At 38.8% G+C, this 25,922-nt stretch overlaps 1 protein-coding gene across 3 annotated transcripts; it reads left to right on the plus strand.

Moving 5' to 3' along the window:
• Positions 1-61: 61 nt before the first annotated feature.
• Positions 62-23,954, plus strand: LOC122302565 (methyl-CpG-binding domain-containing protein 9). 3 transcript variants are annotated; one of them, XM_043113875.1, is made up of 11 exons: positions 63-992; positions 3,724-3,865; positions 3,959-4,384; positions 4,539-5,672; positions 5,795-6,487; positions 15,234-15,545; positions 16,741-17,076; positions 17,445-17,543; positions 17,807-18,238; positions 20,263-22,542; positions 23,094-23,954. In XM_043113875.1, the coding sequence occupies exons 1-11, from the start codon at positions 484-486 to the stop codon at positions 23,394-23,396; spliced, it is 6,666 nt and encodes a 2,221-aa protein (XP_042969809.1). In that variant the 5' UTR covers positions 63-483; the 3' UTR covers positions 23,397-23,954. The 3 variants fall into 3 exon arrangements, with proteins under 3 accessions (XP_042969808.1, XP_042969809.1, XP_042969810.1); XM_043113874.1 differs by having other exon boundaries at positions 62-992; positions 3,724-4,384; XM_043113876.1 differs by lacking the exon at positions 63-992 and adding an exon at positions 3,443-3,587 and having other exon boundaries at positions 3,724-4,384.
• Positions 23,955-25,922: the final 1,968 nt, after the last annotated feature.

Here is a 25,922-nt window from a genome sequence, read left to right on the forward strand (position 1 = left end):
TGGAGAAAAACTCGAGGGTGGAGCTGAACAGAAGCAGTTCGTGTGACTTCGGTTGGAGTAGAAGTATAGGTGAAACCGGAAGAACGGACGACGAGGTTACCCAGTTGAGGACTCCCAAACGGGTCCACCTTTTTCCCAGGTGTCGCTCCTTGAAAGCGAGTACCTTATAAACCCCAAGCGCGTACTCCACACTCTCTCCCCCTTTCACTTTCCCCTTCCTCTATCCAATTTATTCGTTCATTCATTCATCGATTCACCCTCGCTGTTCAAAAGATACGAGCACTCTCTCTCTCTCTCTCTCTCTCTCTCGCGGCCCCATTCCTGTCTTTCGCTCCAAAAGCCCTCTCGCTCTCTCGCTGCCTCTGTTAATTCTCGGCTGTCTGATCCGTACATTTTTTCTGATCTCTGAACCTCCGAGCGAGCAATGGTGCGAACGCCACAACCTGACTCACCGACCTGCAACTCGAAGCGGATACTCGGATAATGGAACTCACCGATTCAAGCGAAGAACTTAGAGACCGCCATAACTCGAAGCCTAAACTCTCGGAGGCTCGTTCCGGCCTTGGAATCGACCTCAATGAGATCCCCTCCCCTCCTCTCGCCGAAACCCTACCCGACTCCCTGGACGTGGTGCAGAACTATCACGACAACCCGCCTCCGCCGCCTGGAGGACCTGCTGGGCTCCCGGGAGAGGACGACGCGCGGGGCTCGGGGGCGTGCGCCGCGTGCGGGAAGCCCGAGGTCAGGGGCCACGTGGTCGTCTGCGACGCCTGTGAGCGCCCCTTCCACCTAGGCTGCGTAGGAATGCGCGGGCGTCAGACTCTCAACTCGGACGAGTGGGTTTGTACGGACTGCGAGTCCAGCGGCGTCAAGAGCAAACGCTGGCCCTTAGGCGTCAAGTCCAAGCGTATTTTGGATATGAACGCCTCGCCCCCGAGCGACGTCGACGGAGACTGCGACGGGGAGGGTGGCTCGAATGTCCTGGATTTGAGGTATTCATTTTGTCGCATTCTTGATTTTAGCTATCAGTTGAAAGTTTACACTTAATCGTAATTAGAAGTATATATATGTGCTGTTTAATAAATTTAGCTGAATGTGGTTTAAGTGGTGTAACTTTTATTGGGTAGTAGCAACAATGTAGTTTCACACGATAATTTTGTTTCTTAAGCAATGGCCGTGTACTAGGTCTTTTTTTTTTTTGTTTGTTTGGGTGATGTCGAGATTTCTCCAAGGCAGGGCCCTTCGACCCACCCCAACAGAGTAAACCCTCCCTACATGGAACTGGTGGTTAAATCGCTGAATTTTCACCAGAAAGTGGGGTCCCAAAGGATTGTTTCACAATATCCGTGTACTAGGTTTTATCTTACATACAAACTATGAATGTTTTGAGGGAACGATCTTTACCACAGAATCCGTTTCTACTGTGGTACTTAGTCCACAACGTAGGTCCGTTGGCAACCGGCTCACTAAGAGGGAGGGTGGTTGAGAGGGAGTTAATGAGGCGAGAAACTCGAGTGAAGTGGTAGGAAAACTTTCAAATGAATCAAATCCCATTAATTTCATATCATTATCTGTAGTAATTAGACTTAGGTTCAATTCAGAGACTCTGTAGACAACGTAGTGCATGTGTTTTACATCAATTTAGTTTGTTGTAACCTCAAACTACTGTGTTTCTGTGGAATGTCTATGGCTGTTGTTGACTGTATGGCATCAACATAAAGGCGGGTGAACTGCCTATTATTGCTTTTGTGCAATACCTACCATGTATTCATTAGAAGTACACAAGCTGCTAGTATTTTTTAGTTGAAGAATAATTGCCAAAAATGATGTTTTACAGTCTTAGGCTAGGAAGACAGTTTTTTTCCAATTTAATTTTTTTCTTTTTTATATCAGTGGACTATTAGCTTGGCAAGCACATCAGCGCTAGAATCCACTGTACGGTGATGCCATCTTTTACATTGGAACTTGCACTAGGGCTTCCATTCCTTATATTCCATTGGGGGAACTTAGGGCGTTCTTCCTTATTACTTTAAACTTTTGGGTGAAGAATCTTATAAGGAATGGGAATGATTGTAATGTTTTGTTTTAGTTATTTTCTGTTTTAGCTTGTAAGTAGGTGTTTCTCATTTGTATACATCCTGTGTACTTGGGCTATGCTTATATACTTGGTATAAAATTTCTCTTATTAATATATATAAAAAAAAATAGAACTTGCACTAGACAATATTCGGCCTGTGGGCTTGACATGGAACTGTTCCTTTATGGTCATTGTCCTGTGGCCATTTTGGACTCACATATTCAATTTTTATTTTTATGATTCTAGACACAGATTCCTTGGTTCTCATATATGTACTATGTCACCAACCACCCCTTGAAAGTATATTTTTGTATGATTAGGCTTGTTTTGTTCTTGCTCCCTTTCCATCCATGACATCTGAAAATTCTTAGTCTTATAGCTTTGTACGCAATTATAGAAATTCTTGGTTTTGCAATAAGTATAGTTGCCACTTGTACTGATGAAAAAAAGGAAGTATAGTTGCCACTTTCTGCAATAATTTCCAAATGCATTATGGATGCGTTTGTATTTACTTGAAAAGCATCATTTATGCGTTGAGGAACCCCAGCTTTGATGCTGAGTTTTAGCACCCCTTTCTCCTTTATGAATTTCTTGCAATTTTCTATCAATTGTCAATTTCCATCCTTTTCTTGCTAAGATTGGACACCCTGTATCTTACATAACCATATGATGGAGTCCTTTGGTTCCTGAAATAGTGTGAAAAGAAGTGCTTTGAATCAATGCTATTTTTTTTTTTTTTTTGATAAGTAAAAGATAAATATTATTGAACAGAAGAAAACAGGCATGGCCCGTGTATACAGGAAGTATACATCAGGTACCTAAACACATTCTATGAGCGAGGAATCAAAGACAATAAATCATGGACATTGTCCCCATTTAGTACAATACCAGAGAAGTCATCATGCTATTTGAATTAGAGTTGTTTTCAGGTTGCAGCAAAAGCTAGATTTAAATTTGTACATATTCTTTTTTAAAATGCAAATCTTGTAAACCTTAAACCACCTATCTATCAAGTAACTCCCTAAGTAACTCAAAAAAGTGCAATTAGTAGTCCTGGACTACACTTCACAGCCAAGTAACCGTTACCCAAATGATAATTTTGCCTAGTTTTTATTTTCCAAATCTTACTCTTCTTTTACACTGTTATAAACCAAATATTAATGGTAGCTCTGTCAAAAACGTATGAACTCTAGCTGTCAAATAAAATCCTACAACCAAAATTCTTGTCTTCCAACAACTTAAACCTATTGATTCCTCTGACTTTTCTAGCTCAAACTGATCTTACTGCCTCTAAATGTTATCCCACTCATATTTCTAACCTTCGATTTTAGAAAACCTTTCAAGGAATTAGTCTAAATGTCCGGTTGCTGCCGAGGATAGTGTCTGCTAAGATGCACCATGGAAACAAATTGGTAACCAGGCTTTAACCAGGCTCAGGGGAACTCATTCTTGTGCTTGCTGAAGTATTTAATAGCTGATAGGCTTTAGCTGCCATGCTGTTTAGTCATAAGTGAGTTTTTTCTTATTTTATAATCTACTGAATTTTTTTACTTGTGTCTCGTGCCTGCTTTTCTGTTAATGTTTTGAGTAATCATCTTGAAATACAAATTGTCATAATTACTTGTTACATTGATCTTGGTTTTTAGAAAACAAGCTCCGGGTGATAATTCTTTGGGCGGCAATCCATTTGGTGCTCCAATGACATTCTCTAACTTTTTGTACTCGGGAAATGGCTTTGGCTTCCAAAAAGCTTCAATGATGCAGTATATGACTAGAAGATTGGAGGAGGTAAATTTGGGTTTCCCTTTAGGAATGTGTAAAAGTAGTAATAATGTAGCTGTTAGGCTACCATCTCGGAATCCAAGTGAGATATTTTTGCAGGCTCTTAGAGACTTTGTATCTGAAAGACATGGTGTGCTGGAGGAAGGTTGGCGTGTGGAATTTAGACGATCGATGGTTAATTGTGAACTCTATGCAGTTTACTGTGCTCCAGATGGGAAGATATTTGATTCAGTGTATGAAGTTGCTTGTTATCTTGGGTTGATGTCTAACTTTAATTCTGTGGAGCCCGAATCAAGAAGTGAGGGGTCTCAGTCAATAACAGGAAGGTCTCATCTGTCTAGGAAAAGGAAGCCAGCAAAATATTCAACTGCAAATGGTTTTGCTGAAAATAAGGGAATTTTGATCAGTGATAATCGTAAAGAGCTCTCTTTGAATGGCCTGACCATGGAAGTCTGTGCAAGTACCATTGGTAATAATGTAAATGGTGCTGAAGTGAATACTAGCTCTCGGTCTCAGCAATATAATGTAAGGTTACATGTTATTGAACTAGATTTTCATTTCACTGCTTACGTCATGATAACATAAGCTATTTAATTTCAATTTGACTTATTGTTCAAGGATGTGATTAGTTTCAGCTAACTCTTGTTGTCTCATTCTTATGTATGCTTTACATTTTCAGGATTGGCTTCCCATGCAGTTTGAAGATTTCTTTGTTCTCTCTCTGGGAGAAGTTGATGCTAGGCCATCTTATCATAATGTTAGCCAGATCTATCCTGTGGGTTATAGATCCTGTTGGCACGATAAGATTACTGGTTCTCTTTTTATGTGTGAAGTGCTGGATGGTGGCGACTCTGGACCTACCTTTAGAGTCAGAAGGTGTTCATGTCATTCATTGCCAATTCCAAATGGCATAACTGTCCTCAGTAGGCCTATCCCTGAACATTTTGATGGTTATGCTAATGAAAAAAGTGATGAAATTACTTCTCGTGATATGGATTGTGGTGATGATTGCAGCATTCAGATGATTCTATCAGACCCTTGCCCACCTTTGGAGAATGATATTTTGTCCTGTCTTAGTAGATGTTCAAGCGGAGCTTGTGATGTTCAGACATCAAACACCTTACAGGTTGAAACTTGTTTAATTAATGAAAAATCTGGATCTGCTTTATCTGATGAATTGAATTTGAGAGATGAAATTGGCGAGATTTTAGTAGAAGATTGCTCATCGTTGTCTGCATGGAGAATGATGTCTAAAAAAATCATTACTGCTTGTTCTGAGATCTGTAAACAGAAAGGAACCTTAAAGTTCTTCTGTCATCATGCTGAAAATGAACTAGAAGGACCTAATTGTGATGTAACAACTGGCACAAGAAAAACGAGTTTGATTTCATTAGATAAATTTCTCGGTCAACCGGATTCTTTCACCATCCCATCTGCATTTCAGACTGACAATGAGCTGGAAACTTCACTTGAGTTTCTGGAGAAATGGTTGGAGCATGATAGATTTGGATTAGATGCAGAATTTGTGCAGGAAATTATAGAACAGCTTCCTGGGGTACAAGCCTGTTCGAGCTATGAATTTCTGAGTAATAGAGGCAGTTATTCCTCATCGTTAACAGTTGGAAATGGGCTACTAGTGGTTAGATTGAAAGGTGGAGTACATCATATTGGAGATGAAGAATTAGATGGTTTATTTAGGAGATTTAAAAAGGCCAGGTTGGTTGAAAACAGTGTCATGCATGATCCTCTTCCTCCTCCAGGCAAGCCTTTGTGCTTAAAGATTCCTCCTGAACTTGTTGGTGATGTTTATCAGGTATGTCCATGCACTTGCAAGTATCATGGTTGATTTTATAATTATAACTGTGCTTTCTGATACATGATTCACCAGCTACTAGGCGAGGCCTTACTAGTATTAATTTTTTTTTATCCTTCTAGGCATGGGAGTTACTATGGCGTTTTCATGAAATCTTGAGTCTGAAAGAACCTTTGTCACTGGAAGAACTTGAAGAAGAACTCATCAACCCATGGTCAGATAGTGCAAATCTTCTAGAAAAGTTTGAAAAGGATACCGAGGGGAGTCAAGGTGTACATTCACATATGATTGATTGTACAGGTGGTTCAATGTTATCCCCAAGCTGTGAATCTGGTCCAGCGGTAGATGGAGAAAATTCACTTGCGTTTATAGAAATGGAAACAGGAGAAAAAAAGGAGGCAGCTCAAGCAAAACTTGCTTCTTTTACTTATAGTAGATGCTCTGGTGTAGCTTTGACTAAGGCTCATAAGTCACTGCTAAGAGTGCTGATAGGTGAACTACAATCCAAGGTTGCTGCACTAATAGATCCAAATTTTGATTCTGGAGAGTTGAAATCAAAACGGGGAAGGAAGAAAGATGTGGACAATGGTATTCCTGCAAAAAGAACTAAGATCAACATGCTCCCTATTAATGAACTAACATGGCCAGATTTAGCTCGAAGATACATTTTGGCTGTTTTATCCATGGATAGTAATCTTGACTCTGCAGAGATTATGGCTCGTGAAAGTGGTAAAATCTTTCGCTGCTTGCAAGGTGATGGTGGGGTGCTTTGTGGCTCACTTACTGGAGTGGCTGGGATGGAAGCTGATGCTCTTGTAAGTCTCTAGGCTTTTATGGTATCTTACGCACCAACATTTTCTGATTAAAATATACAAACGTACTTAAACATCATTGCAAATGCACTTTCTCGGGATTGTAATTTGCATGGCCCCAATGTAACATAGTAACACTAATGTTGATTAGTCCACACGTTTAAATTAATGTTGAGGACAGTTGCCTTTGATTTTTTATTCTGGGAGAAATCAAATTTTTATCGACTATGAGCCATATGCCTTCTATAGGGATTGGCATGGTTTCAAATAGTTTTCTCTTTCTTTTATGGGGTTCTTGGCCGTTTGGAACTTCTGAACTGTTGCTATGTCCACTAAAGGAATGAAAGAGATATTGGAGAGCGTGTTAAGCTTTTTGTGGACCTTTGACTATATAATTCATTGGGAACTTGCCCATGTCATGATGGAAATTGTTGTGCTTAACTCTTATATGATTTGTGCAGTGATACTACATGTCAATTTCCCATTATTGTGGCTGTCTTCTAAAAAATATTTAGTATATACTATACTTGCTATATGCATCCATCCCGTGTCACATTTCTTGACTTCTTTTTATCTGGTGGTCAATCAATTTTTTTTTTTTCAATCAGTAAAAGTTCATGTAACACCCCGTTCCCGTAGGATAGAGACGTTACTAACAAACATGATAAAAGGCCCGGTAAAGAGACTCATTACTCTGAAATACCTCATTTATTGAAAGAAACTTAACTGAAAGGATATAAATAGTCTTGAAACTTGAAACTGATTAACGCAAAACATGAGCTAATCTTAAACAAGACTAGTTATTGAAATGACATAAAAGAAACTTAATCCTTGTGTAAATGACACTTATTCATCTCTAAGTCCTTATACTAAATCTACTCCTGACCATCCAGCTCTGCATCATCATAATCACCATCTGTGGCAATCAACATAGAAGAAAACAAAAAGACAAACAACAAAAATGAGTCGAATACTCAGTAAATAATACATCATACCGTAAAATACTATATAGCTTAGCATAATTTGATTTTTAAAGCCTTATCATAACTTTCATATAACATTCATGGATTAACATGAACGGAAACATTCATAATCGTGGCAAACATGAAGCGTGACTGCATGAGTAACTTGTTTATCTTGAATTATACTTATTTCATGGTAAACCACACTTGAGTCCATGGCACCACATAACTTGTCATGTAGTGAAACACGCTTGAGTCCGTGTTTCACTTAACTTGCATAACATGAAGTGAAACACGCTTGAGACCGTGTTTCACTTATCTTGCTTGACGTGGGGTGAAACACGCTTGAGTCCGTGTTTCACTTATCTTGCTTGACATGGAGTGAAACATGCTTGGGTTCATGTTCACTTAACTTGCATGACATGGAGTGAAACACGCTTGGGTCCGTGTTTCACTTATCTTGCTTGACATGAAGTGAAACATGCTTGGGTCTATGTTCACTTAACTTGCATGACATGGAGTGAAACACGCTTGGGTCCGTGTTTCACTTATCTTGCTTGACATGAAGTGAAACATGCTTGGGTCCATGTTCACTTAACTTGCATGACATGGAGTGAAACACGCTTGAGTCCGTGTTTCACTTAACTTGTGGTAACCACGCTTGAGTTCGTGGTACCGTCTTAGCATAACTATGGTAAACACGCTTGGGTCCGTGTTACATTAAAATGTTTATCTTTCTTAATGCATGATAATTTTCTTGGACTTCATAGATTTTTCTAGCATGGCATATTCTTGTACATGGCATGGCATAACATGATATATTCTTGTACATGGTATAGCATAGCATGACATGACCTAACATGATTTAATCATTTTATGACATTTCATGGCATGCATGATCTCAAAACTACATGAATATGGCATACATGATCTGGCTATTTATTACATGGCATGCTTGACTTAAGTTATTGCATGAACAATATATGGCATACATGGTCTAAGCACTACATGAATGAAGCATGCATGATCTGGCTATTTTAATTCATAGAATACCTATCTTAAATTATTATATGATCATATCATGGCTTCCATGTGATTTTAGTAACATTCAATCCATCAATCAACAATCCATAAAAGCATAGCATATATATAGGCTTACTTTCATGTAAATCATCATAATTCATAGAAGTTCATGAAAGCGATCTAACCTTGACTTGGCTCTTAGCGCAACGTAGATAACCATCAAAACCATATCATATTATCATACCCAATTATAATATTTACATTACACATACATTTATATGATCATATTATTTACCTCTTAGCGCTGCTTTTGAAATCTCACGTCGTAGCTCGTGACCTATACGAGGCACTAGACGTTACTAATCTTTCTAAAAAACGTGTCATAGCAATCTAATTACTTAAAATCTTACCATAGAGATAAATTAATAAAAAGAATAAATATAAAAATAACATAACTAAATCATTTCTAACTGAATTAACCTAAATTCTAGGTTCGTATGTTACAAACTCCCCTCCTTAAGAAAAATCTCGTCCTCGAGATTACGTACCTCAATCAAACAAGTATGGGTACTTGTTCTTCATGTCCTCCTCTAGTTCCCATGTAGCCTCTTTTTCCGTGTGGTTGCTCCAAAATACTTTGACCATCGGAATGGTCTTCTTACGGAGGACTTGAGTCTTTTGTGCAAGGATCCCAACTGGAAACTCCTCATAGGTGAGATCCTCGCAAACTTGGAGAGGTTCGTATTCTGAAATGTGTGTCGGATCTGGTATATACTCCCGAAGCATGGAGATGTGAAAAACATCGTGAATGGCAGACAACTGCGGTGGAAGAGCCAACCTATAAGCTGCAGCTCCAATCCTCTCCAGTACATCAAAGGGTCCTAAATATCTCGGACTCAACTTGCCCTTCTTTCTGAACCTCATGATTCCCTTCATCGGCGCAATTTTCAAGAATACTTTGCTTCCTACCTCAAAATGCAGCTCTCGACGCCTCTGATCTGCATACTTTTTCTGTCGTTCTTTCGCAATGGCGAGCCTTTTCCGAATGACAGCTATCTTTTCACACATATCTTGAATAATTTCCTGCCCAAGGATTCTACGTTCTCCAACCTCATTCCAATAAAGGGGTGACCGACACTTATGACCATAAAGAACCTCATATGGGGCCGCCTGAATGCTCTCTTGGTAACTGTTATTGTATGCAAACTCGATCAGGGGTAAGTATTTAATCCAACTGCCCTTGAAGTCCATCACGCAAGCTCTAAGCATATCCTCCAAAATTTGCACTGTCCCCTCTGACTGCCCATCTGTTTGCGGATGAAAGGCTGTGCTATAGGTCAATTCTGTCCCTAACTCTTTCTGTACACTTCTCCAGAACACTGAAGTGAAACGAGTATCCCTGTCTAATACAATCTTTGAAGGTATTCCATGCAACCTGACAATTTCGCGTACATACAACTCTGCCAATTTGTCTGTAGAATACGTCATCTGAACTGGAATGAAATGAGCTGACTTTGACAATCTGTCAATAATCACCCATGCCGCATCCTGACCCCCTGGTGCCTTAGGAAATCCTGAAACAAAATCCATACCAATTTCATCCCAGGTCCAAACCGGTATAGGGAGTGGTTGTAATAGCCCGGATGGCCTCTGATGCTCTGCTTTGACCTGTTGACAAGTTAGACATTGAGCCACATAATTAGCTATCTCACGTTTCATACCGCTCCACCAGAACTGTTGCTTCAAATCTCTATACATCTTAGTGCTACCAGGGTGAACTGTATAGAGTGAGCGGTGAGCCTCTTTCAAAATCACATCTCTAATCTCTTTAACATTCGGAACACAAATTCTTCCTTTAAACCTTAGAGTGCCATCCCTAGATATTGAAAATTCCGGCCTTTTGTCTTTTGGTACCTCTCCTTTGATCTTCACTAAGCCTGGATCACTATTTTGGGCAACTTTTATCCGATCTATTAATGATGATCCCAAAGTCAGACTGCTCAACCGAGCCTGTGTGTCCATAATCATCTCTATCCCTGCTCTCTCCATATCCAAAAGAATGTGCTTCTGAGGGGTGTACATAGAAACGAGGGTACTAGAGGACGATTTCCGACTCAAGGCATCTGCCACTACATTAGCTTTACCCGGATGATAGTTGATGTTGCAATCATAATCCTTTAAAAGTTCTAACCATTTGCATTGTCTCATATTCAAGTCTTTCTGAGTAAAGAAATACTTTAAGCTCTTATGGTCAGTATAAATCTCGCATTTCTCCCCATAGAGATAGTGTCTCCATAACTTCAAGGCAAACACAACAGCTGCAAGCTCTAGGTCATGCGTCGGATAATTCTCTTCGTAACTCTTGAGTTGTCGAGAAGCGTAGGCAATAACCTTCCCATGCTGCATTAAGACACATCCCAAACCCTTAAGAGAAGCATCACTGTAAATGATAAATCCTGTATTGCCCGAGGGAACAGTGAGTACAAGTGTTGTGACTAGTCTCTTCTTCAGCTCCCTAAAGCTTCTTTCACAATCTTCAGTCCATATAAATTTCTCATTTTTCCTCGTCAGCTTAGTCATCGGGGCTGCGATACTGGAGAACCCCTCGACGAACCTCTTGTAGTACCCTGCAAGACCTAAGAAGCTTCTGACTTCATTAACATTGGTTGGCGTGGCCCAGTTCACAACTGCTTCAATTTTCATCGGGTCTACTGAAATTCCTTCTTTTGACACGACATGCCCCAAAAAGGTAATCTCTTTCAACCAGAAATCACACTTCTTGAATTTTACGAACAACTGTTGCTTCCTTAATATCTGTAACACAACCCTCAAATGTCCTTCATGATCTGCTGGGCTTCTAGAGTAGATTAGAATGTCATCAATAAACACAATAACAAACTGATCTACATACTCCCTGAACACTCTATTCATTATGTCCATGAAGGCTGCTGGGGCATTCGTCAAACCGAATGGCATGACTAAAAACTCAGTGTCCGTAACGAGTTCTGAACGCCGTCTTGGAAACATCTTCTGACTTGATCTTGAGCTGGTGGTAGCCTGATCGTAGATCAATCTTGGAGAAAACTTGGGCCCCTTGTAACTGGTCAAACAAATCATCAATTCTTGGTAAGGGGTATTTGTTCTTCACTGTCACCCGATTCAACTCTCGATAATCAATGCAGAGTCTCATTGAACCGTCCTTCTTTTTCACAAAAAGAACCGGTGCGCCCCATGGTGACACACTAGGGTGGATGTAACCCTTCTCCAACAGCTCCTTCAACTGTTCCTTAAGCTCCTTCAGCTCCACCGGAGCCATACGATAAGGTGTCTTCGATATAGGTGCCGTCCCAGGTAGGAGATCAATTGAAAAGTCAACCTCCCGGTCCGGGGGCAACCCTGGAAGATCCTCCGGAAACACATCCGGAAATTCCCTGACAACGGGGATATCTTCAAGCTTGGGTCCCTCTACAGGTGGTGCTACAAGACTAGTCAAAAACCCAAAGCATCCTTGTCTTAGTAATTTGGTTGCTTGCAAAACTGGGATCGGTCGAGGTGGGGAGTTTCCTCTCTTTGCACAAAAGCTGAATTCTTCTTTGCCCGGGGTTTTGAAAACTACTTCCTTTTTAAAACAGTCTACACAGGCGTGATTTCAGGATAACCAATCCATTCCCAAAATTACATCAAACCCCATCATATCAAAAACTACCAAGTCTGCTAGCAGGTGCCTCCCACTAATATCTATAGGGCAATTCTTAAGTATGGTGTCGCAAACTACGTGCTCACCGGTAGGTGTCGCAACGGATAGGGGACAGTCAAGCCTCGCTCAAATTTTTCACACTTCTTTTCCTCATCAGGAATCAGATAACTTGCAAACCTCGATAATGCCACGAAGGTGGCGGCATAGCGCTCCACCGTCATGGTTCCCTGAGCTATGTCAATAAACTGCCTAGCTCTTGCCTCCCGGAGTGCAGGAGAAAAGAATCGGTCCAAAAAGGCCTTTTTTTTTTTTTTTTTTTGAAGCGGTCCCAAGTGATGGGTACCCCTTCACCAAGTTCAAGCTGCAGTAGCTCTAGGGTAGAGGTCCACCACTCATCTGCCTCATCAGCGAGCACATAAGTGGCATACTCTACCTTCTGTTCGTCAGTACAGAACAGAGCTCTGAAAATCTTTTCCATTCTTTTTATCCAACTCTCTGCATCAAGTGCTTCTGCTTTGCCGTCAAAAGTCGGAGGGTGCTGTTGCGTAAACTGGTTTAGGGTGCAACCGACCTTGGGATTCCTCACTCGATTCCTCACTCCTAAACCCTGATCATCAGCAAGGTACCGAAGAAGTCTGGTAGCAGCAGCAGCCAATACCTCAGGCTCATTCGGTGGTGGTTCTGTGGAGCCTTCAGGGTGCTCATAACGCCTAGTAACAGGTGCCATTCTAATAACATCGTTCATGCAATGAGTATAACTAATACAATCAATCAACAATGAAGCACTCAATCAAGCAAAGCAATAATTAAAACATAATCATAAAGATCCTCGTGAACCTCGAGCTGGCCAGGAGTCGTCCTAGGTACTTTCTATCCTAACTTATTTCTCTTTTTTTTTTTTTTTTTTTTTTTTTTTTTTTTTTTTTATAAAAACAAAAGGAGTCTACAGAATCTCTCGACCTGGGCTCTGATACCAATTGTAACACCCCGTTCCCGTAGGATAGAGACGTTACTAACAAAAATGATAAAAGGCCCGGTAAAGAGACTCATTACTCTGAAATACCTCATTTATTGAAAGAAACTTAACTGAAAGGATATAAATAGTCTTGAAACTTGAAACTGATTAACGCAAAACATGAGCTAATCTTAAACAAGACTAGTTATTGAAATGACATAAAAGAAACTTAATCCTTGTGTAAATGACACTTATTCATCTCTAAGTCCTTATACTAAATCTACTCCTGACCATCCAGCTCTGCATCATCATAATCACCATCTGTGGCAATCAACATAGAAGAAAACAAAAAGACAAACAACAAAAATGAGTCGAATACTCAGTAAATAATACATCATACCGTAAAATACTATATAGCTTAGCATAATTTGATTTTTAAAGCCTTATCATAACTTTCATATAACATTCATGGATTAACATGAACGGAAACATTCATAATCGTGGCAAACATGAAGCGTGACTGCATGAGTAACTTGTTTATCTTGAATTATACTTATTTCATGGTAAACCACACTTGAGTCCATGGCACCACATAACTTGTCATGTAGTGAAACACGCTTGAGTCCGTGTTTCACTTAACTTGCATAACATGAAGTGAAACACGCTTGAGACTGTGTTTCACTTATCTTGCTTGACGTGGGGTGAAACACGCTTGAGTCCGTGTTTCACTTATCTTGCTTGACATGGAGTGAAACATGCTTGGGTTCATGTTCACTTAACTTGCATGACATGGAGTGAAACACGCTTGGGTCCGTGTTTCACTTATCTTGCTTGACATGAAGTGAAACATGCTTGGGTCCATGTTCACTTAACTTGCATGACATGGAGTGAAACACGCTTGGGTCCGTGTTTCACTTATCTTGCTTGACATGAAGTGAAACATGCTTGGGTCCATGTTCACTTAACTTGCATGACATGGAGTGAAACACGCTTGAGTCCGTGTTTCACTTAACTTGTGGTAACCACGCTTGAGTTCGTGGTACCGTCTTAGCATAACTATGGTAAACACGCTTGGGTCCGTGTTACCTTAAAATGTTTATCTTTCTTAATGCATGATAATTTTCTTGGACTTCATAGATTTTTCTAGCATGGCATATTCTTGTACATGGCATGGCATAACATGATATATTCTTGTACATGGTATAGCATAGCATGACATGACCTAACATGATTTAATCATTTTATGACATTTCATGGCATGCATGATCTCAAAACTACATGAATATGGCATACATGATCTGGCTATTTATTACATGGCATGCTTGACTTAAGTTATTGCATGAACAATATATGGCATACATGGTCTAAGCACTACATGAATGAAGCATGCATGATCTGGCTATTTTAATTCATAGAATACCTATCTTAAATTATTATATGATCATATCATGGCTTCCATGTGATTTTAGTAACATTCAATCCATCAATGAACAATCCATAAAAGCATAGCATATATATAGGCTTACTTTCATGTAAATCATCATAATTCATAGAAGTTCATGAAAGCGATCTAACCTTGACTTGGCTCTTAGCGCAACGTAGATAACCATCAAAACCATATCATATTATCATACCCAATTATAATATTTACATTACACATACATTTATATGATCATATTATTTACCTCTTAGCGCTGCTTTTGAAATCTCACGTCGTAGCTCGTGACCTATACGAGGCACTAGACGTTACTAATCTTTCTAAAAAACGTGTCATAGCAATCTAATTACTTAAAATCTTACCATAGAGATAAATTAATAAAAAGAATAAATATAAAAATAACATAACTAAATCATTTCTAACTGAATTAACCTAAATTCTAGGTTCGTATGTTACAGTTCATGCGGATGCTTCATGGTTTTATGATATGAGCTTCACTTTTTTTAAATGAAGAAATCTTTGCAAATAAAAAATCTTTGATATGTTTTCCTATGATTCGCAATCTTGTTATTTTGTTCAAGTAAGTGCACTGGAGAAGTTCTTTAGTGCCTATTAAGTTCATTGACTGTACTCAAAGGATGCATGCTCTAATTCTTTTCTTCTTTAACCTTCAGTTGCTTGCAGAGGCTACAAAGCAAATTTTTGGTTCTTTGAACAGAGAAAAAGACATTCTTACCATAGAAGATGAAGGGTCTGATGCAAATGCAACCGGTTCTTCTGAAAAGAATAATGAGAATGATGGTAACATCCCGGAATGGGCAAAGGTCCTGGAACCTGTTAGAAAACTGCCAACAAATGTGGGAACAAGAATTAGAAAGTGTGTTTATGATGCTTTGGAGAAAGCTCCCCCGGAGTGGGCAAAGAAAATATTGGAACATTCAATCAGTAAGGAAGTGTATAAGGGCAATGCCTCAGGACCAACGAAGGTGCTATTTACAGTAACTTGTTTTGTATACTTCTTTAGTAAAGTCTTTGTAGTTGTTAGAATCATAAGTGAAGTGTGTCTTTCATTTGCATCCTATCACTCTTGAGCTTTGGTTTCTTTTTTTCATTGCTGTAATCTTGGCTAGTAAAACATGTAGGATCTGTCTGCCCTCTTCAAGTAAAAAGATGGTTCATGTCTGCAAAAATTTACTTATCTATTCCAATAAATGATTAGGCAAAAGTACTAAATTTTTTGATGTAGATGATGAATTGTAACAAAAAGATGTTGAATGGTAATATTTTGAGACATGCAACACTCTATAAGGGGTTGGAATGGTTTAGGGGAAGTGACATCCTTATACGTAAGAATTTTAAGAAAAGCTGCAAATTCTGGATCTGCTTTAACATTTTTTTCTATTTTTTTATAACTAAATGAAATTCATTAAAAAATGCAGAGGTTCACATACGATGTAGCAAGAGATACCCCCTTTAGTTATTAAAAATGTCATTACCCCTCTAGTACCATCCATGTATTTTTTTGAATCTCTCTCCTGGTCTTAGCATCGTATTACCATGTATAAGGTACTTATAGTTATTGTTGTCATTTTTTTCATTAAATATAGGTTTTTATTTGTCATCTTTCTCATCATGATCTCCATATGTAAAAGCAAAGCTATTAATGTCCCCCTCTCTCGGTTCAATTGATTATTCCTTCTAACCTACGAAGCTGATTAGGCCAAATTCATTTACTCTTTTCCTGCTTATTTTGTTTCTTAGTTTTCCTATTTATTGAAGTGATGTAACATGTATAAATAGATTGGCTTGGGGTTGTAGGCTGGGTTCAATGGCTCATATAATTGTCCTTTGGTGATCAAGGGAACTTGAGAAAAAATGGAATGTATTGATCTGACCCAGAAAGAATGTTGTCATCTGTCTCTTTAACTTCCATTCTCTGATACGTTTAGAAGAGTTATTTTGATCTGTCCAAGACTTTATTTGGAAAACACCTGAGAAGAAAGTTCACCTATGTTATTGCAAGGGTTGAATTTTTCAGCTCAATGTAGAAACGACCTCTTTGAATCATTTGTCTCTCTTTATTCTTTACCATGTAACGTGCTAAACTTGGTCACTCTTCTTTATTACACATGTGGCATGATGAATATTTCTGAATTGAATGCTCTTATTGGTTGAACACAGAAAGCTGTTCTTTCAGTGCTAGCTGATGTAGGTGGTGAGAAAGTGCAACAAAAATCTGTGAAGGGAGTAAAACGGAAGACTGTTATCTCTATATCTGACATTATTATGAAACAATGTCGTATCGTATTACGTCACGCTGCTGCTGCAGATGATTCAAAAGTTTTCTGCAATCTGCTGGGGAGAAAACTGATAAACTCAAGTGATAATGATGATGAGGGATTTCTTGGATCTCCAGCAATGGTATCTCGCCCTTTGGATTTCAGGACTATTGATTTGAGATTGGCAACTGGAGCCTATGGTGCATCTCAGGAAGCTTTTCTTGAGGATGTTCGGGAGGTCTGTTTTCTATAACAATTTGGTTTGGGTGGCCAAACCTGTTTTCATTTTTTCCCTTTCCGTTTTCCTTGCTAAGTTTCTTCCCATTTAAATCCTTTAGATGCGTGGATGCTGATTACCAATCCTAATTTACTTATTTGTGGAGTCTATTTAAGTGCGATTAACAAATTGAAATATGATCAATAATCTGATATCAGGCCAGAATGGTTTTTAAATGTATCTTCTGTACATAAGGATTCATTGGTTTTTAACCTGAGATGATATATCTGATTTCTCATCATTGTTATTGTTCGGGTACCAGCTTTCACTTACTTACATGGTTTGATTTATTTGACTGTTAAAATTTAATAAATACTTTCACCTTGCAGTTATGGAACAATGTCCGTACTGCTTATGGAGATCAACCTGATTTAGTTGAATTGGCTGAGACATTATCTCAGAATTTTGAATCATTGTATGAAAGGGAGGTTTGTAACCAATCTTTATCTCTCTTTCCTTATGGAGGTTGTTTTAATATATTTAAGTCCCCATGTGCATCAGAGCTTTATTGACTATACATGCAATTGTGTAGAAGACTGAAGAATAGAGTTTGTTCAGAATTCTGTAGAAGGAAATCTAGTTATGCAATTACTCTGGCATTCTCTTTGCTCCTGTGCTTTGCCGCACTGATCTTCATCTTCTCCATATTATTTTGGCACCTGTGTTAAGTTTTGTAGTTCTTTTGATGCAGGTTGCTACTGTTGTCCAGAAATTTTCAGGGTACACTAAATTGACAAGCTTTAATGCTGAAGCAAGGAAGGAAATAAATGAGTTTATTGCTTCCACAAGTGAGATTCCCAAAGCCCCATGGGATGAAGGAGTTTGCAAAGTTTGTGGCATTGATAGAGATGATGATAGTGTCCTATTATGTGATACTTGCGATGCTGAGTATCATACTTACTGCTTGAATCCTCCACTTGCAAGAATCCCTGAAGGAAACTGGTATTGCCCTTCTTGTGTTGGCAAACGCATCATTCAAGATGCATCAGAATACATTCCGGTCATAGACCGACGCCGGAGCAAAAGGCATCAGGGAGAACTTACTCGTGTTTACTTGGAGACACTTGCACATATATCCTCTGTAATGGAAGAGAAGGAATATTGGGAGTTCAACATGGCCGAGGTTTGTCTGTGGAGCCCTACTTAAATATTGGCTGCTAATATACTGATATTGATTGCATATATGGAAGTTTGTGTCAGTTTTATGTATTTTTGGTGTTGAACTGGCTGAATATTGTTTTGGGTCATTGCAACTTTTATGTGAAGTTTCAATGTATATATGACTCTTATGTATCTATATGCCAACATAGAAATGATGTTATTTGTTTGATAAGTCCATCATAGAAATGATGTTATGGTGCCATCATCTCTCTCTCTCTCTCTCTCTCTCTCTCTCTCCCTGCTTTACATCTTTCCTGTGGTTTTGTGCTGGATATGCATGATATTTCCTTGTACTTATTTTTTTTTTTTTTTTTTGATGAGTAAAATCAAAGTATATTAATGAAAAGAATAGGCAAAAGCCATGTTCTGTACAAAGAATGCCCTACTACATAGGCTCAATAGCTACCAGAAAATCATGGAAAGTTTGGCCATTAAAATTAACTGCAGTGGCCCATGTACAAAGAGTTCTAAAAAAGAAAGCTTTTAGTTCCTCCATAGATCTCTCTTTGTCCTCAAAGGTCCGTTCATTACGCTCTTGCCATATGCACCACATTATACAAATGGGAATCATCTTCCACATAGCCTTGATCTGTTGAATGCCTCTCAAATCTGTCCAACAATCCAAAACCGCCACCAGTGTCTCCGGCATTACCCAGCCTAAATCTTGTACTTATCTTCTATTGTTTACATACACAAATATTCATCTTTCAAAAGAGATACAATTACATACACACCCAACATTGGTTATTTTTTTTTTATTTTTTATTTTTTATTTTTTATCAATTACCTGACATTAACAAAAATAGTAGTGTGAAGTCTAGTATTTCTCTTGGTATCATTGGACGGGATGCTTTTTCAAAGTTTAGTTGAGATATCTAACTGGGGGGATGGAGGTAAAAATCTTGTAGCTTCAGGAATTTTTAGTAGCCAAAAGTTGAGTGTGTCTTGATGCGGATCAATGATTCCTGTAAATGTTGATCCTAGTGAGATTTTTTTATATGCGTGGGCTTATTACTTGTATACAAAATCAGTGATTGGAAAATTTAGCCAGAATCATTCACTTGACTGACCAATGGCGTTAGTATGTTTGTTCCACTAAGTTTCAGTTGCTTGCAAAACATAGTCTAAAAAGGTTCTCTTTTTGCCTGCAAACAAAACTGGACCATAGGGTCCTCTTATTCTAGAGTGGGGACTGCCCCTTTGTTATATACTTTTCTTTGGGTTATATTAGGGCTTACTTCTCAGTTAGCTGAAGTTCCAATCTTTGGGCTGCAATTTTTTGCATGTGGGCAAAGACCATGTAAACTTATGTCCTGTGTGTACTTGGGCTTATGCCTATTTCTTGGGAATAAAATATTTTATTACTTAAAAAAAAAAAAAACATAGACTAGATTGTTTTTTGTGGTGGCAAAGGCAGCTTGTACCAAATTTTTGTTTTGGACTGAGGACAGTCTTGAAGTGGCTTGAGAAGGAAAAGCTTGGTATATATTTAGTGCGTGTCCATTTTTTACCTTGCTTCTCTTATGAGTGGCCTGAATGGTGCCACTCCATGCAAATCAAATGTGCTCGAGCGTGGCTCACTTTCAGCATTAGCTACTAGAGTGCTAGTGCCCATGATACACCATTTTTACCCAATTTTTTAGAAATGCGGGCATGATCCCTAATAGTTAGGTCCATTATAGCCATATCTATAGGTCTTATTTTTTATTTGATATTTGATGATACCATGAGTGCGAGAGCCTTATACACATTTTACGGAAAATCACTTTACATGCATGACGTATGCCACCGATTTTTTTTATTTTCCTGGAAATAAGGAAATGGATGTTCTTCATGACTGAAATAGAAAACCTTGTTGATGATGTCGAGATAAAAACTTGCGATTTATGATCCTGTAATATTTCAAAGATATATAAACTGTGTATATTTTATTCTGTACTGGTTATCGTGTTCCTTTAATGATATTCCCCTTTATTTTGATTGCAGAGAGCATTCCTGCTCAAATTTTTATGTGATGAGTTGCTTAACTCAGCCCTTATTCATCAACACCTTGAGCAGTGTGCTGATTCATCAGCTGAGTTGCAGCAGAAATTGCGTGCTTTCTCAGTAGAATTGAAGAATCTTAAGGCCAAGGAAGAAAACCTGGCTGCACGGGCTGCAAAGGTTGACAAAAGCATGATTAATGTTGCCGGGGAAGTTAGTATGAAGGAAGGTGGTGCTAACACAGTTACAAACCTGGGTAACTGTCTGGGACAACAGCATGTTTTGACCGATAGTCCTAACTACTTTGGAGTCTTGTCCAATGAGCGGCTACATCCAGAAGGTGGTCAAGAGAGAGCTGGACTTAATGGTTTTGATAAAGATCCATCTGTCACTAGTTCAGAAATTAACATTTTAACCATGAATCCCATAGATACTCAAGATCAATCAAAAGATGCCTATGGTGCTGTGGATGACCGAGAAGGCAATCTTTTCTGCCACAGGGCTTCTCAAGAGACTGACAAATCCATTAGACAAAACGGGTTGCCGACATCAAATTCTTTATCCCAGGAAATTGATGGCTCTGTCAGAGAAACCCCTTCTCATGATAGCTTGCAAGAATGTGAGGGAAGGGACAGTTCTTTGCCACCTTCAGATCAGCAAGGACATTTTACTTCTAACGTGGTGAGCAATCATCAAGCTCAGCATGCACCTGTTGCTGTGAATGAGTCACAAGCTTATCACCTTGAGTTGAATTCTGTCAAGAATGAAATTTCAGATCTGCAGGACTCAATTACTAGTATAGAGTCGCAGCTTATGAGGCTCTCTGTGAGGAGGGAGTTTCTGGGAAGTGATTCTGTGGGTAGACTGTATTGGGCTTCAGCTACACCGTGTGGAAATCCAAGGGTCATTGTTTGTGGGAGTGCAGGAGGCCCAGAGGACAAGAATTTTGTTTTGCCGAATTCTGCTTCATCTGGATTGGATCCTCATCTGAATTTAGAGGGGTCAAAAGCTTCCTGTCCGTTCCTATATGAACTGAATGATGCTATGGCCCCCTGTTCATCATGGGCTTGTTATGAAACTGATGCAGAAATTGATGACCTGATTAGTTGGTTGAAGGATAATGACCCAAAGAAAAGAGAACTGAAAGATTCCATTCTCCAGTGGCATAAGTTGAGATTCCAGGACTCTTGGAAAATTGAAAACCAAGGTCAGGATGAGCACGAGACAGTTTTGTCAGTGACCAGAAATTGTGATATATCTGGGTCTTCTAATTATCTCGTTACCAAGGCAACTGCATTGCTTGAGATGAAGCATGGCCCCTGCTTTGAGTTGGAAACAACTGAAATCATGAAGAAGCGGGGTAAGAAGGCAAGAGTAATCAATGATGAGAAGATGTACAGGTGTGATTGCTTAGAACCCATTTGGCCTTCTAGGCACCATTGCCACTCTTGCCACAGAACCTTTTCCACCGATGTGGAACTTGAGGGGCACAATGATGGTAAGTGCAGTTCAGGTGCACCTGTGTCTCAGAAGAATAAGGAAACAAGTGATGTAAAGAAAAGCAAAGGAAATCCAAAAGGTGAGGTGGTTCAAGAAGAGTGCATAAAGGAAAAGGATGCTTTAGAAACACAAAAAGGTGGAGGTTCACAGTTCAGCTCGAGGTTGATTAAATATCAGAATGAAGGAATGGTATGCCCGTATGACTTTGATGAGATATGTTCCAAGTTCTTGACAAAGGATTCAAACAAGGAATTGGTGCAGGAGATTGGACTTATTGGTTCAAATGGAATCCCATCTTTTGTCCAATCTGCACCTCCTTACTATGGTGATTCTTTGTCACTAACATTAATTCCTCAGAAGGTAGGCGGTCCAGTTGATGGGCCCAAGCCTGCTGAAAGGCCAGTTTCACAAGGAAATATTAGTGTAACAAAAGTAGGCCATGACAGTGTTTGTGATAATTCTGCCAGAAGCTTTGCTGCAACGGAAGTCAATCAAGTGCTAAAAAATGACAAGCCGGCTCTACGATATTTGGAAAAAAGAGGAAAAAGATACTCTTTAGATGGCCGTTATTCAGAAATTGGTGTCGATCGATGCTGTGTAGTTCCCATGTCTTCGTTGAAGCCATTAGTAGGTAAAGTTTTGCAGATATCAAGGCGACTCAAGATTAACTTGCTTGATATGGATGCTGCGCTACCTGAAGAAGCTATGAGACCATCAAAGGCACATATGGAAAGGAGATGGGCCTGGCGTGCATTTCTTAAATCTGCTGGTACAATATATGAGGTCAGTCACACCTCTCAATTAAATGTGTCAGTTGGTTGCTGTTAGTGCATTTATTCCTATTATTTATTATTTTTAACCTATTGTTTCCTCGGATTGAAATATTAGCATCTTCTCTTTGTTTTGCTTGGAGAAGTTTGTACATTGACATGTATCACGATTGAAGCACATTTTTAGTGCTTTCATGATTGGTAGTGCATCTATGCTGTAACATCTTGATTCTTCGTGGGGATTTTTGTGTATCATTGAATTCGTCCATAAAAAGTAGAAATTGCTAAATATGTCAGTCGATTGTTGTTGGTTAGTGGATTTGTTTTTATTTGATTATTTTTCATTCTTCCCTTTTGCTTCTTGAGATTGAAATCTTAGATATTTCAATGAACGGAATTTACAAATTTAAAATGAGCTTATCTAGTAGTGGTGCTCCATATTTTACAATTTTTTCACTGCTACTTCTTGAATCCATCATATTTTATGAAGTTAAAAACGTAAAATTTCTTTTAAATTATTTATTAAAAAAATGTTATAAAATAAAATTTCGTTGGTTGTTTCAGATGGTTCAAGCGACAATCATATTGGAAGACATGATTAAAACAGAACACTTAAGGAATGATTGGTGGTATTGGTCTTCACTCTCGGCTGCTGCAAAAATTTCTACTCTCTCATCCCTTGCCTTGCGAATATACTCCCTCGATGCTGCTATCATATATGAGAAGATCCCTTCCAGTTTAGAACAGATTGATAATTTGGAAACCAGCAGCTTGCCAGATCCAAACGCACTTCCAAGCTTGGATTTGTCAGAGAAGTCAAAGGTGAGCAGGAAGTCTAACAAGAAGAGGAAGGAACCAGAGGGTTAGTCTCGGGATGCATGATATTTCCTTTCTTTCCCCAGAAATTCAATTCGGACGAGTTTAATCCGAGGTGAAACAGCAGTGGTCATGTGTTGTATATAGATAATCAGAGAGATCCACACTGTGGGTTGTTGTATTGGGTCAGATAAGTTGTGGGCAGGTATTGGAAGGCGACTGAGATTGATGCTGTAGCTGTCACCAAATCTTATGCGTGTACATAAGAGGTAAAGCTGACTTGCTAACTCAGATAAGCGGTTGGGAAGCGGAGTTTGTTGGAGTGTCTGCTCAGAGGACTGGAGAAAGAGCCATATTGTATGAGGATGCATCCAATTTTGGATTGATTCTGCTGCTGCTTTCAGGTTTGTTGCTTGGAAAGAGAGAATATTAAGTAGGATAATTTTTCTCACAAAGATCAAGATCCATATACATATACAGAGGAAATTCATGTAAGAAAAGCAAAAAGGAAAAAAAAAAAAAAAAGAGAGAGAGAAGGAAATTAGAAACAGTGGAAGTTGAGCAGGTGTAGTCATATTCCATTCTTTATTCATCATTATCCGTGCCCCACCTTGCTTTTGTTGTTTTGGAATTAAATAAGTTACCCATGGAGAAATTGCCATAAAAGGTCACCATTGTCTTCGGACAAATTGCTTAAAAAAGTTATATTGACCAACGCTCGAATTTTATCCGGACTAAATCATGCTTAAGATCACTATTATAAGAGAGCTGTTGTGACATATGGTTGAGACTCCTAGGAAAACATTAGGATTAAGTTGGAAAATTCAAACCCCATCTCCTTTTTCGGTAGTAAATATCTGTGAAGAAGAAACTTGGGCATGGTAATGCTAACAACAAAAGCAGCAGCCATGGAGGGAGGGCATTGTTTTTCTGTGACCTCATAGTTTTGCTCGACTGTTCTTTCTATTGACAAGGACTCAGGTTGGTGAGGATCCTCTAATGCAATATGAAAGGTTTATAAATAGATTCGTACTCAAGCTTTAAATGGATAAAGAAAGCTTCTCAATCATGCAAACGGCGGGTCAATTCAACCTGCCAGATGCCTATGAAAGCGAAGATAATCGATTCGAATCTCTCCTTTTCGGTGTATGACCCAACCATTGGATTAATTCTTAAAGTTTGACTTTCTTTCGGTCGAACCCAATTTTTATGGGTCTCCTATCCAGTTGAACGGTGCGGGTATAGTAAGAAAAAAAAGAACAGGTATATATTTATATATATACATAGTGAAATGGTACAAGAAGAGAACAAAGATTAATTAAAAAAAAAAAAAGTTGGGGTGGGGAAGAACTTATTCGAGAAAATAAAAACAGTAGCAAGTTGGAGAGGGGTCATTATCATGGAGTTGAATCCCATCACATGTAAGTGTCCTATTGAATAATGTTTATTGCCATGCCATTGTTCCTTCTTCACATGGAAGTGTCCTATCGAATGGATAATTCACCCATGGCCCATGGCCTTTGTTCCCTTCGAAAAGTGAGAGTCTACAGAACTCTATGAGCTGCCATTATCCGAATGCGACCATCCAATGTAAATTGGCTAATCTCTTGTCCTCCCACTTCAATTTTAGCTGAAGCATATATTATCTGTATCGGTGGGAGGAATAAAAGAAAGGGGGGAGTACATTACTCAGCCTTCAACTGATAGACGTTTTACATTTTGATAGACGTATTCCATCTGTTTATAGGATATTGTTACATGATTGAAGTGGTATTATGATTTCACATCACACGTCTCTATTTCTAATGCATATTCTTTTTGGTCAATTTGATATTACATCATTGAAAACAATATTAGATATAGTAATAGAGTATGCAAGCTAAGCGCATTCCTGTTGAAAAAATGTGAGTTTTTCATGTGGGTTTCAAACTTGTTCACTATTTTCAAAAAGAATGCGCAGGATTGCACACTTTAAAACTACAAATTATTTCTTTATTTTTTTTATCGTTAGGATGACATTATAACCGTAGATAGTGGCGCTAATGTTGCTTGGAAAGGAGAATCAGCAACACTAGGAGTATTTATATATGTATTTGCCACTATGAATTAAATAGCTTTCTCCAGTGCTGGCTCTTGTATTTGATTATTACCATGTGGTAATCTGCCTAATTTAGAAGTAAAACCTCCGATACTTCTTTCTTTATATTGTGAGGATGTGAAGCTTTCGGTACATCTCGTCACTTGCTAAATTTACTCTAGGTGGCCTTGCCCTTTACTAAATGAAAAGGACAGAGAAGAAGAGATCAGAGATTGGGTGTAAATATTGTAACATCCTTATCTGTTCGGACAATGGTTTAAAAGCTTAACCAAGCCAAAGACACAATGTTATAAATAAAGGGTACGGAATCTCGTCTCGATATTATGTCCATAGACATCCCAATCAATGATCTCACATTCACTAAGCTGAGCTTTACCAGTTACCCAGAACCTTCGATAATGGTGATCAATCCTGCATATCTATGCATCTGAACTATTGTATTACTTTTAATGTATAGAATGAAATTTGATCTTTCTTAA

The sequence above is a fragment of the Carya illinoinensis genome, chromosome 3, assembly GCF_018687715.1.
Source record: "Carya illinoinensis cultivar Pawnee chromosome 3, C.illinoinensisPawnee_v1, whole genome shotgun sequence".
Lineage (NCBI taxonomy): Eukaryota > Viridiplantae > Streptophyta > Magnoliopsida > Fagales > Juglandaceae > Carya > Carya illinoinensis.

Excerpts from the sequence above, each read along its gene's own strand:
- LOC122302565 (XM_043113874.1), top strand. The coding sequence starts at position 484 with ATGGAACTCACCGATTCAAGCGAAGAACTTAGAGACCGCCATAACTCG. Across the intron at positions 993-3,723 it reads TCGAATGTCCTGGATTTGAG|AAAACAAGCTCCGGGTGATA; the intron begins GTATTCATTTTG and ends CTTGGTTTTTAG. Across the intron at positions 17,544-17,806 it reads AATCATTGTATGAAAGGGAG|GTTGCTACTGTTGTCCAGAA; the intron begins GTTTGTAACCAA and ends CTTTTGATGCAG.